This window comes from Anomalospiza imberbis, chromosome 1 (genome assembly GCF_031753505.1).
Source record: "Anomalospiza imberbis isolate Cuckoo-Finch-1a 21T00152 chromosome 1, ASM3175350v1, whole genome shotgun sequence".
Lineage (NCBI taxonomy): Eukaryota > Metazoa > Chordata > Aves > Passeriformes > Viduidae > Anomalospiza > Anomalospiza imberbis.
Window position 1 is genome coordinate 37421032 of NC_089681.1, and position 13119 is coordinate 37434150.

General features: G+C 36.8%; 1 protein-coding gene across 1 annotated transcript in view; it reads left to right on the forward strand.

Annotated features, from left to right (window-relative positions):
- Positions 1-13119, forward strand: part of CA8 (carbonic anhydrase 8) — a 48569-nt gene that overhangs the window by 20081 nt on the left and 15369 nt on the right. The window contains exons 4-7 of the mRNA XM_068188104.1: positions 2811-2906; positions 5288-5350; positions 6689-6737; positions 9313-9425. Coding sequence (XP_068044205.1) covers positions 2811-2906; positions 5288-5350; positions 6689-6737; positions 9313-9425 — 321 coding nt within the window. The remainder of the gene's footprint in view (positions 1-2810; positions 2907-5287; positions 5351-6688; positions 6738-9312; positions 9426-13119) is intronic.

Sequence of the window (13119 nt, forward strand, 5' to 3'; positions counted from 1 at the left end):
TCTACTTTGGGTGTTAGCAAGCCAGTACAAAATGATGGATCTTGTTCCAAGGACCCTATTATGGAATTTAAATGTCCTTAAGCAGACCCTCAAACAAACCCTACAGAAACCTTTAGACAAGAAAGTGCTGATTGCCTGTTTTTCAGTACTTTTAATGATGTTGATTACTAAACCTGAACCTAGTGTGTGGGTGTCAACATTACCTTTACATATATACATACTCCTGCACAGACTAATTGTAGAGCTCTTTTAACATTTTATAGCATTATGCACAGGTTTTGTTATCATTTTTCTAGGTGATGCGGCCTTATCATAGGGAAATCTGTGCCCTGATGAACCTGCTGCTTAAGATAGAATAATCTGTTTCTGGATAAACTGGGGTCATTGCTTGAAGAATTTGAAATGCTTGTTCATTTTCTTTCTGGGGTTCAGTGTTTTCCTTTCGGATCTGTTTAGAGAAAGCGTGCTGTTGTCAGAATGCAGACAGATGTCAGATTAGACTTCACCTCCAAGGGAATGTGACACTGCCATCCACACTGTAGTCACCACAGACAATTTTTCTTTCACATTTCCCTCTTAACATCAGGATTTTGGTGTGGACTGTGGGACTCCGTGATCCCCCTCTAGTGGGGAGCTCGTGCGAACTCCAGGCTCTTCTGAGAGACCTCAGAGACCGAAATCTCATTATTTGATCCTCTGGCTTTAAAATCCAAAGGCAAATCAAATATGTAACAAAGGTTTTTATACGTGATAAAATGCACACAACAAAGTAAATCCACGGGCTTTGCTCTAACAGGAAGCATTTTTATGTCTAGAAGTTTTCATTTGTATGTCTAGAAGTTTTGTAGCTGTGGGAAAGTAGATAATTTATATTAGTGTTCTCATGTAAAAACAATTTGTTGTATTTGCTAAAAAAGTTTCATTTTTTTTTTGCCACAGCAGATGACTTTGATAAAAATGATTAAAATTATTTGTGTGATAATCTGGAATTTAGTTCAATTAACAATATGTTCATTTAAAAGTTTGTATTTACTTTTGGAACAACAGTCATCAGAAGGAGTGCCTAAAATTCATATTGGAAATAAGTAAGTGGAGACTGATTGCTTGAAGAACTGGTATTCTGAAGTGCTAGGATGCCTGAATGAGCTCCTGTTGTGTAAGGGGCAATAAGCATTTCACAGAGGCTATTTCTGCACAGAAATAAAAAACAAAGTAGGAAGATACACTGTTTTAAAAACTAATTTTGCTGAAGGTCAAAAACAATGGTAGCTGTAAAAATGACATTTTTAGGCACATGACTGAACAAACATTGATCATGATTTTACAGTGGAAATTAAGTCTAAGAATTGGCAGATAAGCAGCTGTGCTTAGGATGTTGAAGCTCTACAGTGTTACCAGACCTAGGCAAAGAGATTACATTTACATTTATTTCTAGAAAATCTCATGTTCAAAATTCATATTATCTTTGAGTAGATAGTTTCTTTTCCTTTTCCCTTTTCCCTTTTCCCTTTTCCCTTTTCCCTTTTCCCTTTTCCCTTTCCTTTTCCCTTTCCCTTTCCTTTCCTTCTTCCTTCCGAACTTCCTTCCTTCCTTCCAAACTTCCTTCCTTCCTTCCGAACTTCCTTCCTTCCTTCCAAACTTCCTTCCTTCCGAACTTCCTTCCTTCCGAACTTCCTTCCGAACTTCCTTCCTTCCTTCCGAACTTCCTTCCTTCCGAACTTCCTTCCTTCCGAACTTCCTTCCTTCCGAACTTCCTTCCTTCCGAACTTCCTTCCTTCCGAACTTCCTTCCTTCCGAACTTCCTTCCGAACTTCCTTCCGAAATTCCTTCCTTCCGAACTTCCTTCCGAACTTCCTTCCGAACTTCCTTCCGAAATTCCTTCCGAAATTCCTTCCGAAATTCCTTCCGAAATTCCTTCCGAAATTCCTTCCTTCTTTCCTTCCAAATTCCTTCCTTCCGAAATTCCTTCCTTCCTTCCGAACTTCCTTCCTTCCAAGCTTCCTTCCTTCCAAACTCCCTCCCTCCCTCCCTCCCTCCCTCCTTCCCTCCCTCCTTTCTTTTCCTCCCTTTCCAACTTCCTGCTAGTCTGTCTTCCAGCACTTTTCTCAAACACTACTTCCCAGATTATGCTGTGACACTTCACCACAACAAACTTTGTGTTCACTATCCAGTGTCTACTGCCTCCCATGTATTGCTGCATTAGCTCTTTACCATCTCTTTATTTCACCCTTGCCCCTAAGGTGATCCTCAAGCCACTTTTCTCTGCTTGACTTTCTCTGTGTTTAACCTTTTCTGAAATCACTTCTACTCTTACTACTGACATTTGAATGATTTGTCTTGAGAGGTAGTGTGTGAGACAAGTGGCGTTGTGATAGTACAGTCAGTCAGTCTAACATGTGTTTGGACAGCCTATGTCCATAATAATTTTCCTACCCTGGGAGAGAGCTGGCTGGCTGAGGGGCAATGTTGGTGGATTTCATTAGCTGACATTATTTAAGTATTCAGATTGAGAGAGTTGTTAAATCGTTATTACTACAGTCATTCACACCTTTTGTAGATTTTGGTAACTGGCTGTACATCACTTTATCTGCAATTTTATCTTTTTTTCTTGGTGTTCCTGGTATTTACAATATGTACTATCATAAGTAAATCCACTTATCCCTGTATGCACAGCCATAAGCACACACATATGTGTAGTCATGCATGTGCACACACAACATACTGAGGCTTCGTTAAATGATGTTAATTGTTGGTGTTTTTAATTACAAAACATATTTCTCTATTGGTCTCTTTGCATTGCTTTATTTTAGCTGCATCTAATGCACTGGAACTCCACACTGTACAGCAGCATTGATGAGGCAGTAGGGAAGAAGCACGGCATAGCTATTATTGCTTTGTTTGTGCAGGTAAGTTTCCTGTGTTACACTTGTTACGATGCACTGTCATTTGTCTGAGGATAATGAGGTCCTTTCCATGTTATTTAATTTTTAATGATTTCATGAAAGAAAACAATGTATGACTGCCGGTATTCTATTTGCAAGATATTTTTCAGTCATGTCTTCTATATGTGTGCTAAGCAATCAATTCTTGTTTAAACAGGATATCGGAAGTATGTTAGTTAAAGAAGGGATAATACATGGGCTCCTTCCAGGGACTCTGGCTATAAGTAGACATCCAATTTTCTTTCCTCTGAGAGCAAAATGAGGGCTGTCAGGAGGGACAAGTGCTTCCTTCACTATCTCTGTGGTGTATTTCTCTTAACTCCTGGCTGGGTCTGCTGTTCAGAGGTTGAGGAAATAGACAGAGGAGAGGAGGAAAGATTAAAGAAAAGGCCTACAAAGCCATTGGCACTGCTGAAAACTGGTAGTAGAATTGTGCTTTCCTGAGAACAGGGACAAGTGTGTTTCTTCACACAGGACAAATGCGAGGTGAAGTCATATTACTTCTTCAGAGACTGAGAGTGTTAACAAGACTTGCCAAAGACCCTCAGAAAAGCCTGCAATGAGAAGGCTTAAAACTTCCTGGGGACAAGGTGTAATGAAATCTGGGAAGTTAACACTATAATCTAATTGCTGTTGAAGGTTTTTCAAGATCTGCACCCTATAAAGATTTTCAGTTTTAGTCCTCAAACACCAGATTCTCATCTTCCTCATGAGAAATGGCAAACTGTTTTATTTAAATGGGTTTGGAGGAAGAAGTTTAGATCAAATGGATTTTCTTGCACAGAGATATTATTAATTTGTCGTATTTCATAACGAGTTTATGAGTGCCTTTGAGCTTTACCTCTGAATTTAAAGGTACATTGGTTACTGCCTCAACACTCAGAACTGCTAAAAATGGAAGTTAGAAAGTCTTCAGCTTTGTGTCCTAGAGGGCTGCGTGATAGATAATTGCTTATGTAAGTCACCTTCTCATTCCAGCAGAGGTAACCTTTGAGTCAGTTAGAAAGTTATATATAAGTTCTTAAATAAATTTGAAACTTCAATGATATGTTTTCCATTTCTGGTCTCACCCACATAAGTGTTCGTAAGCATTCCAAAAGGGCTTTTTCATTAGCCAAGAAAGGCATAATTACAACTGACCAAGGAAAAATAATATTTAAGCAGTTTATTAAAGGAACAGGGAGAGTTACTTTGGTGACCATTTTTTTTCTTGGTAAAGGCATGGACAAATAATTTTGTACCATTATTTTAAGGTCAATGAAAATATTTTCACTGATTTAAGTGACAGCCCTTGGGGATTATTAATTTAGAAGCAGCATCTTTGAAGTGACTTCAATATATTTCATGCACTTTAAAAGGTTTGAAATTGAAATTCCATTCTGAAACAAAAGAAAATGCTCTTCAATTCCTAGATGTAACAAAGTACCTTTTGTTGACATTCAGTTGTTTCCTTGCAGTGGCTACTATGTCATTCTATTCCAAGAGAAACAAAATGTAAACAAAATTTTCAGGGTCTAGCTCTCCCATTCTCACTCAGGCTGGCTTATTTCCTTACCTTGTATTTGTACATGTTGGCAAAGAAATCAAGTGGAAGGCCATTCTGCTTCTGATTTTGTTCTGAAGGTAAAACTAGGATCTTGGAATGGATTATTTGAGTCAGAGGCAGTTGAGTTTAGTGTGCAGAGTGAGCACCGTACATATAAAATTAGATTTTCTTTGCTCAGTGTGTTTCTTTAGAGCCCCATATTCCGTGCCCTACAGGCATTCAGTAGAGGCAGTGCTGCAGCATGCCAGGCTTTCACTGGCATGATCCCAGAGGTGCTGTGGGAGAGGGAATCTGCGGTTCTGTGCTCTGCAGGCAGGAAAAAACTCCCCTGAGCTTCAGAGATACCTTGGGCCAGAGTTGCAATGCTATGGGAACAAATTCAAAAATTTTCTGTTATGCTTGTTCATTGTTCCTTTCTGTGTACTCTTCTGACAAAAACTGGTAAGGACAGACTGTATCCTTGGCATTTGTATGCCACAGTACTGCATGATTTGGACTCCACATAGAATAGGTGCTGCAAAACAGGGTTAATAAAAACCTACCAGACTTAATTATGACTCTTCTTCTGTGAGTTTGTCTCTGCTTTAAAGTTATTTAAGCCCTGTTTACTTTTGGCTTGTGGTTTTATAATTATTTAATTTTTTGGAGTTGTCACATATCAATGTATTTGATTAACACAAGGCTGTGTAGCTAAACTAAAAACAGCTATAGTACTTACTGTTCTAGTTGACCTGAGTTTTGCCTCACAGTTTCTGAAATACCAAGAAACTGAAACTCACCTTTGTTTGCTGTATTTCAGATAGGAAAAGAGCATGTGGGCCTAAAGGCTGTAACTGAAATTCTTCAAGACATCCAGTACAAGGTAAGGCATTGTCTGAAGCAATGCTTCCTTTAATGACCAGAGAGACAGTAAGCAAAGGGTCTGTATGGAGCCAAGAAAAAGATTTCAGATGTGTTTGTAGTAAAACCACATATAAAAGCCATCATTTGGTGGCCAGCATGAAAACCTCAGCATTTTATTCAGCTAATATTATTCAGCTAATATATATTTTTTATACTTCTTTCTTTTTTTGGTGGCCAGAAAGTTTGATCTATACCAGTAACTGTTTGCAAGTCCTACCTTTTCAGTGATTTTCATGGAGTCAGTATAAGTGCAAGCACTGCAACATGCTTAGTGAACACCAGCAGCCATATCTCCAAGCTTACCTGGTTTTAATTTGTAGAGGAAAAGAACAGATGAAGTGAGCACCCATATTAACTTGCAGGGAAATCAGCAGTAACACAATGCCAACTTGTCAAGTGGATTATGTGTGGAGATCCTGAAGGACAGGTAGTAATCCTAGCAGGACTGAGGAGATTTGAGTGCTCTCCAAAATGTTGACACTATCTTAAATGACCTTGGGCAAGTTACTTTCATCTCTTTTCTTCATGATCTGTAACATAGAAATAATCATACATATCTTTGATTTTTAAAAGGATTTTGAGATGTATTGATGACACATTTTTATTGGTTTGAAGAGATTAGCATTCACTTCAGCAGATGCCAAAGTGCAGAAAAATGAGAAAGGAATCGCGATCTTTTAGTCAAATAATATATGATAAACATCAGCCATTATGTTTAATATTATAAACTCCTCATTTATGAACGTGTCAGAGAAAACAATAGTGTATAGAACTCTAATTTCATTACTGAGACAACAGCCAAGCAGAGGAAGGTCATAAAAACCTCTCTATTGTGTTATAATGGTGCCTTTCAAAGGGTCAGCATCAAACACACTTTGGCATACATAACATTTTCGTGTATTAAATATGCTGAACCAGAATTATTTTATTAAGTGTTATCCACATCAGTTAAGTAAAGCTCACTTTGGCCCTTGCTTTTTTTAACTCTTTTTATATGAAACCCCTGAATTTCTTGCAGAGAAGGCTGGGACCTGAAAGAAGTCCAGGTGCTAAAGGCAGAAAGTTAACAAATTGCTGGGATAAGCTTAAAAATGAAATGAAAAATAGGATTAAAATACGTGTTTGTGTAGCTGCAAGAACAAATGCAATAATAATTAAATGGGGCTCTTAATGAGGTTGCTTTCCACAGGAATTCAAGGCTTAATGGTAAAAGAACACAGAATGTGTTTTACCTCGGCATGCATCAGCATTTTAATTAGAAGCTAGAGATGAGATTGACTTGTATTCATTTTTTCAGGGAAAGTCCAAAACAATACCCTGTTTTAATCCCAACTCTTTATTGCCAGGTAGGTGCCTTTGCTTACTTTTGTGTGTGTGGATTAGTAGCTGATTGCAGAGGCTGAGACTATCTTAATCTAAAGCCTAGCCTAAACAGCAAGCCTGAGTGTGTCCCATAAGGTGGTAATGCATTTTGGTCATGCACATCCTAACAGGGATAGTGCTGAAGTCCCATTGGAATTTACTGTAAATCTGCACCTTTGTCATGTGAGTGGGATGTGATACTGTAGTCTGTGCACTGCTGACAACACTGTGGCTAGCTTTGTTGAGGATTTACCAACCCATCTAGAGAGACAGCTGTATGTATTCCTTTCTCTACTTGGGCATAAAATAGAAAGTGTAAGGCTACCCACTTAACAAGGTAGTTTATTTGGCAGAATCAAAAGACAATGCCATTATGCAATGGGAGTTGTATAGCATAAAAGGAGAAGTGACAAAGGGAGGCAAATTCAAACTTACATAGCTGAAAGTTAGAGAGTAACAGTAAGAAATGTGACTTAAAAAATATTTCTAAAAGGAAATGTTTCTGCAAGGAATCTATTTGAGCTAAACTCTGTCATAGTGGCAAAATCTTTAATTTTTCATAGTAGCCCAGGTCTACATTAAACTATATTAATTATATCAAAAGAATACTGTCTAGGTTGCAAAGTCAAGTCTCAGCAATTAGGAATTGCAGGAATTAAGGCAGCCTGTGCCTCTCATGCATATCCATTATGAAACATCACCTGATTGCATGACCATAAGTTATTTTTTACAGAACCCCTGCCTCACAGTTCCTGTTTGATGCTGATCAAGTCACATAAACAAAAATGTTCACAAGTCATCTCTAACTATGTGTTCCTCATTTTCTAGGTGCCCGACTTGAGATCATGGGGTCTGATTTGCAGAAGTGCTGATTGCTTACACCTCCAAGAGAAGTCAATGGGAGCAGTGCTCTGACTGTATTATATGCTATAGAAAGTTAAATACTCTGAGAAATCAGGTTCTAAGCATGTCATATTGAACACCTCAAATTGATAGATGCATTTGATCTCATCTTCTCTGCCTCAGTTCCCCAGCTGTAAAGTGAGGGGATAATCTAGCCTTCCGCACCACTCTAGGGTATGGGAGGATAAATTAATTCATTTAAGCTCTCAGGCACTGGAGAAATGAGTGTATTAGAAATATGAAAAATGAGAAAATATTCTAACAAGCAGGATTTCAATAGCATAGGAAAAAGAAGACGAAGTGCCTCATATTTTTCTGAGAATTCTAAATAATATTATGTACTTTTCAAAACAAAATAATCTGTCTTTGCAAGTAAACTATGAAAGGTCCCCAGAAAAGACATACATGATCATGTGACAGCACTGTTTCACGATGAATGCACAGGATGGGCTGAATTAATTCTTGCAGTTCTTAACTTTTGAGTGTTTGATAATGCAACTTGCTTTCAATGGATATGCTTCATAATTTCCTAGCTGAGAAAGAAAATTACACCAACAAAACAAAATCCATTTACTGACAATCACAGGCTTCATTAGCAAAATTTAATTCTACTGATATTCCTCTGAGCTAGTAGTGAAATGACAGTAACAGCTTAGTTCCACCAAGTAGGTTTATTTGTTTCCAGTATCCCATTCTATCCTTGTCAAGCTAGTCACAACCTTCCCCCTGGCTCTCCATGCCATGATTAACCACCCTTTGACTCCAGTTTCTCTCTAGGCTTGTTTCTTGAGAAACTCTCTTTTACAGACAGGCAGTTTTCGCTCTCTTTTTTAGTACTTTTTAGGCTGTACAGCAGCAAAGGAAAGCCCGGTGTGGACTCACTTATGAAGTGTAGTGTGATTGGAATCTATGAGAAATTTAAAATAATTAAAATAATCAAAATAATTAAAATCAAATGTGTTTTATGTAGAGTTAAAACTCTGCATGCACAAAATTTTGTACATTTTCTTCAGTGACAACTGTTTATTCTAACAGTTATTTATAAACCTATTAATAAATACATTAATTTAAAAAAATATGTAGTTATAAGGTAAACCTTGATGTTTTTCCCCCTCAACTCACTTTTCCAAAGGTAGGAAGCACCACTGCATCTCAAAAAATATGTCATCAGAATTGCAAAGTGAAAAGTTTCTTCAGCTGAATTTTCATTGATTTTTTTCTAAAAAATGAAATAAAATTAATTCTTGACACATATCTTAAATGTAGAAGTCAGTTAAAATTCAATCAACACAGACCCTCTGCCTTCAAAATACATCTCTTTTGAGCATTTGACATTAACAGGAATTACTTTATTCCCATAACATTGCTTATTTGCCGTTTTAATTTAAAGAGCTGTGCACTTGTTATTTTTCACATCTACAAAGTGGCATTTTCATAGCTAAAATGCTTATCTGCAGAGTAACTTACAATAATATAATGACCACAAGCTCATATACATTCATATGAGGAAGTAGTGGGCAGTGCTTGGCAGGTTATAAATTCACACCTTAGCTTCTGCTTGCTAACTTCATCATGCAAGCGAGCCCACAGCTGTCACTGAAAAACACCATTAACTTCCTAATAGTCATTAAAAATCCACGTTTCTTTTGATTTCAGATCCTCTTCTGCGTGACTACTGGGTGTATGAGGGCTCTCTAACCATTCCACCCTGCAGTGAAGGTGTCACCTGGATATTATTTCGCTATCCTTTGACTGTGTCCCAAGTGCAGGTAAAACCGTGCTTAAAGTGACCTTGGAATATGGTTATGAGCTAAAGGTTATAGCGTGCAAATGTATATATCAGAATGTTATGTCTGTTCTCCTTAAAGATCCCATTAGATCAGTACATGGCTTTTCAAGTAAAGGTTAAACCTTTTGAGTCACTGAAAGCAACGCAAAGGTCAGAGATGAAAAACCTTGTTATCATTTATCATCTGCATTTAAAATAATTCTTATATTTAAGTGAATGAAAAAGAAAAAAGGAATTAAATGGGCAAAAGAAATTAAATTCTTTGTAATTGTATGCTTTCAAATATCCCTGCTTTTTAATGTTAAAGGGAAAAAAAGCACAAGGAGGCACTACGTCTTGGAGAATGCAAAACATTAATGTAGTACAGATTGGCTAGATTCCATTGAACTGTATTTAATTCATCTGGTTCTTTTTAAATTCAGTTTTATACTAAATGTCAAATGGAAGCTACCTATTTAAATTTGATTTCACACGTATGTATTTTAAAATGTTTGGGTTTTTTTTCTTAAATTAAATCTAACAGTTGTGAGCCTTTCTATGTACAGTTTTTAAAATCTGTCTACAAATAATCCCAGTAAAAAACAAAGAAAACTCCTGATGAATATTCTCCCACAGTCTGTGAATCCCAGCTGGAGGAATGTGCATTTTATTTAAGTGAACCTATCTAGAATCCCTGAAGCTGAGTGCATTCATTTTCATTGCCTGTTCTGAAGCCTGTGAAAAAAAAGTACAAAAGGTGATAAATTCAGATTTCAAATATTTCAGCTGTAATAATTTAAAATTTTGCTAGTGATGCCAGCACAATGTTTCAACATTTCAACATTTTAAAATTGGCAGTATTTCTTGTTTTATGGAAACTGAATTCCAGGTCTAATCATAGGATAAAAGCAGTGACTCCCAATAAGTTATTTGTCTGGTAGCTGCAACTTAAGTGCATCCCATCATGAATTCTGTTATTTGTTTATGAAAAGCTAATACTTGTGGCTGCTTACTACTGAGTAAATGCATTACTTACTACTGAGTAAACAGCATTCTGTTAGAATTATTAGATTCAGAATAACTTTTAAGGACAGAGTGCATTTTGTAACTTGTCAGTTAATTGTCCAGATGGGATATTGATAAATAAGGGAACTTAATCAGATGTACAAAGTCCAGCTATTACAGCTGAGACATAGTAAGATATTTCAGCTGTTACATTGAGACAGAGTATGATATTGCTAGTTGCAGATTTTGCAGTCTCTATTCCTTTTTAATCCAGTCAGTGCACTGAGGAGAGCCGAGTTTAAACCATCCACATGTAGTGGGAGACAGGGAGACAGCAAGAGGGTGAACAAAAGAGGAATTAAGAAGAGAAATGCAACTTTAGTTAGTATTACTATGTACTAATTTACCACAAGAAAGCAGGATGTTGGAATGTTGTGTGAAGGCAATAAGACTCCTGAAAATAATATTGTGCCTGTGGAAGAGTCACCCATAGTGCCTGGGGCAAAAACTGAAATTCACAACCAGGTGAGGAGTAGATGGTTTGTGTTACTTTGATAGGTGAAAACTCGATCCAAAAACATTGCAATGATGAAGGGCATGCAAGTCATGGAAGAGCTTTTCCCTCCCACTGCCATTGTACCTGGGTGAGAAATGGCACTGGAGTCCAGTGATGCATTGGAGCAGACTTATGCCAGGATGATCCATTATACTTATCACAGATAAGCATCAATTAGAAAAATATTTGTCAGTTATATTTATGATTGCAGCATTAAAGTTAAGGTTGTGCAGGGAAGATAATTATTAAAAACTTGAAAGGCTTTTGCCAAGGTGGGATAGAAAAAAAATATATTTCATCAGATATTGCTTTCAGATGTCAATGAAAAATAAATATGTCAATAAAATAAATATGTCAATAAAATAAATATGTCAATGAAAAATAAATATGGAGTAAGTGAGAGGAGATGATTCTGGGATTCGTAAATTGAAAGGTATTGTGAGGTCTCCATGATGCCCAAATTAAGATTTTGTTGGTTCTAGAATATTTTGCTACAGCTAAAATTCCAAGATTTTAAATTGTAATTAGCATTTTGGCTGCAATGAACTATCTGGCCTCTTTTGTGCATGTGGGCATGAGTGTCTATGAGAGATTTCTTTTAATCACAGAACCACAGAATGACTGGGGTTGGAAAGGACCTCTGAAGAGCAACTATTCCAAATGCCCTGCTAAAGCAGGTTCATCTAGAGCAAGTTTCCCAGGAGAGATTAAGGAGAGTTTAGAAATGCAAGGGCTTTTGTCTGTGAAAAATAAGAGGATGTAGTATAGGATATACCATTTTGAATCTTCCATGGAAGGCTGGTAGAGGTATTTAATTTTATTAAGCCAGCTTGTAGTATTAAATCATAGATTTCAGTGTAAATGCATTCCTAATAGGTTTAAGTACATTATTTTTATATTTGTCATTACCTTGTAGAAATTCTTCTTTGGGATAGTAATGAAATGTCAAGTGCTTATTATAAATACTAGTAGCATCTGTGGTTATAGCCAGTGAAAGACAAATTCAAGGCTATTTTCCTTTTTCAGACCATGAAATAATCAAGTTCTGAGTGTCAATAACAAGTAACTAATTACATAGTATAATATGGAATAAGTTTTATTTCTTTCCTCTGATCAAACTAGTTCATCTATGGGAGACAATATGCTAATTTTCTGCAATTAACACAGCAATATCAATCAGCTTAACAAACTGCGGGTCATAAGGGCAAAAAATTAATAAAATTGCCACTCTCTTTCATGGTCATATTCCTAAAATATTTTCACATTTTTTTTATTTTGAAACAATGAAGTAACTGTTTTGACATAGGCACAATAGGCTGACCATTACAAAGTAGAGAACCTTTTCTTTTTTACCTGAAGACATTTTCAGATAGTAAAGTTCAGCTGATGAGTTGATATGCTACTGATCTAAGTCAAAGTTATGTGAAATGAGATCTGAGTGTGCTGGTTATAGAAATAGCAAAAGAGCAATTCAGGACTGCAGCATCACAATGTGCTTTCCTGGAATCCTGAGGAATGCTGTTTCTTCACTGGAAGCAATTTTCCTCGCCACGAGACTTCACTTCCATCAAAAAGTCTTTCATGGGTCATTCTGTGCATATTCCTGTCCTCCTTTTGTGATTTTTGTCATCCTTACTTGACTTTTGTTGAAATACACAACACAGAAAGAACTGTGTTTATTCTTTTTGTGAGATACCTCACACATGCTTGTTCACTACTGAAATGCAGTGGGAGAAAACTCCTATTACGCCAGTAAAAAGTAGGAAATAATTGAAAAATACTTAGGCATGCTTCTCTCCACTATATTTTTAAAAAATGGGACATTTGTGAATAATGTGCTTTTTCGTTCACTGGAACCCAGAACAAGTGCATTGTCTAAGCCACTCAGTAGGGATTTTAAGCAATGATGCAGGAGCTGTTGTTCTGCTGTATTCATTGTCAGACTTAACTGTTCTTTTATTGAATGGCATGGTCTCTAGTCCTTTTGTCTACCTCATTCAGAAGGAAAAACTACCAAAGGACAGAAATAGTAACTAGCATATGAGCTGTAGTGGGAATTGTGCAAAATTTATGTAAAATAAAATAAAGCTTCATGGTATTCTGGATGCTGGGAAGTAAGGTCCTTGTTCTTGGA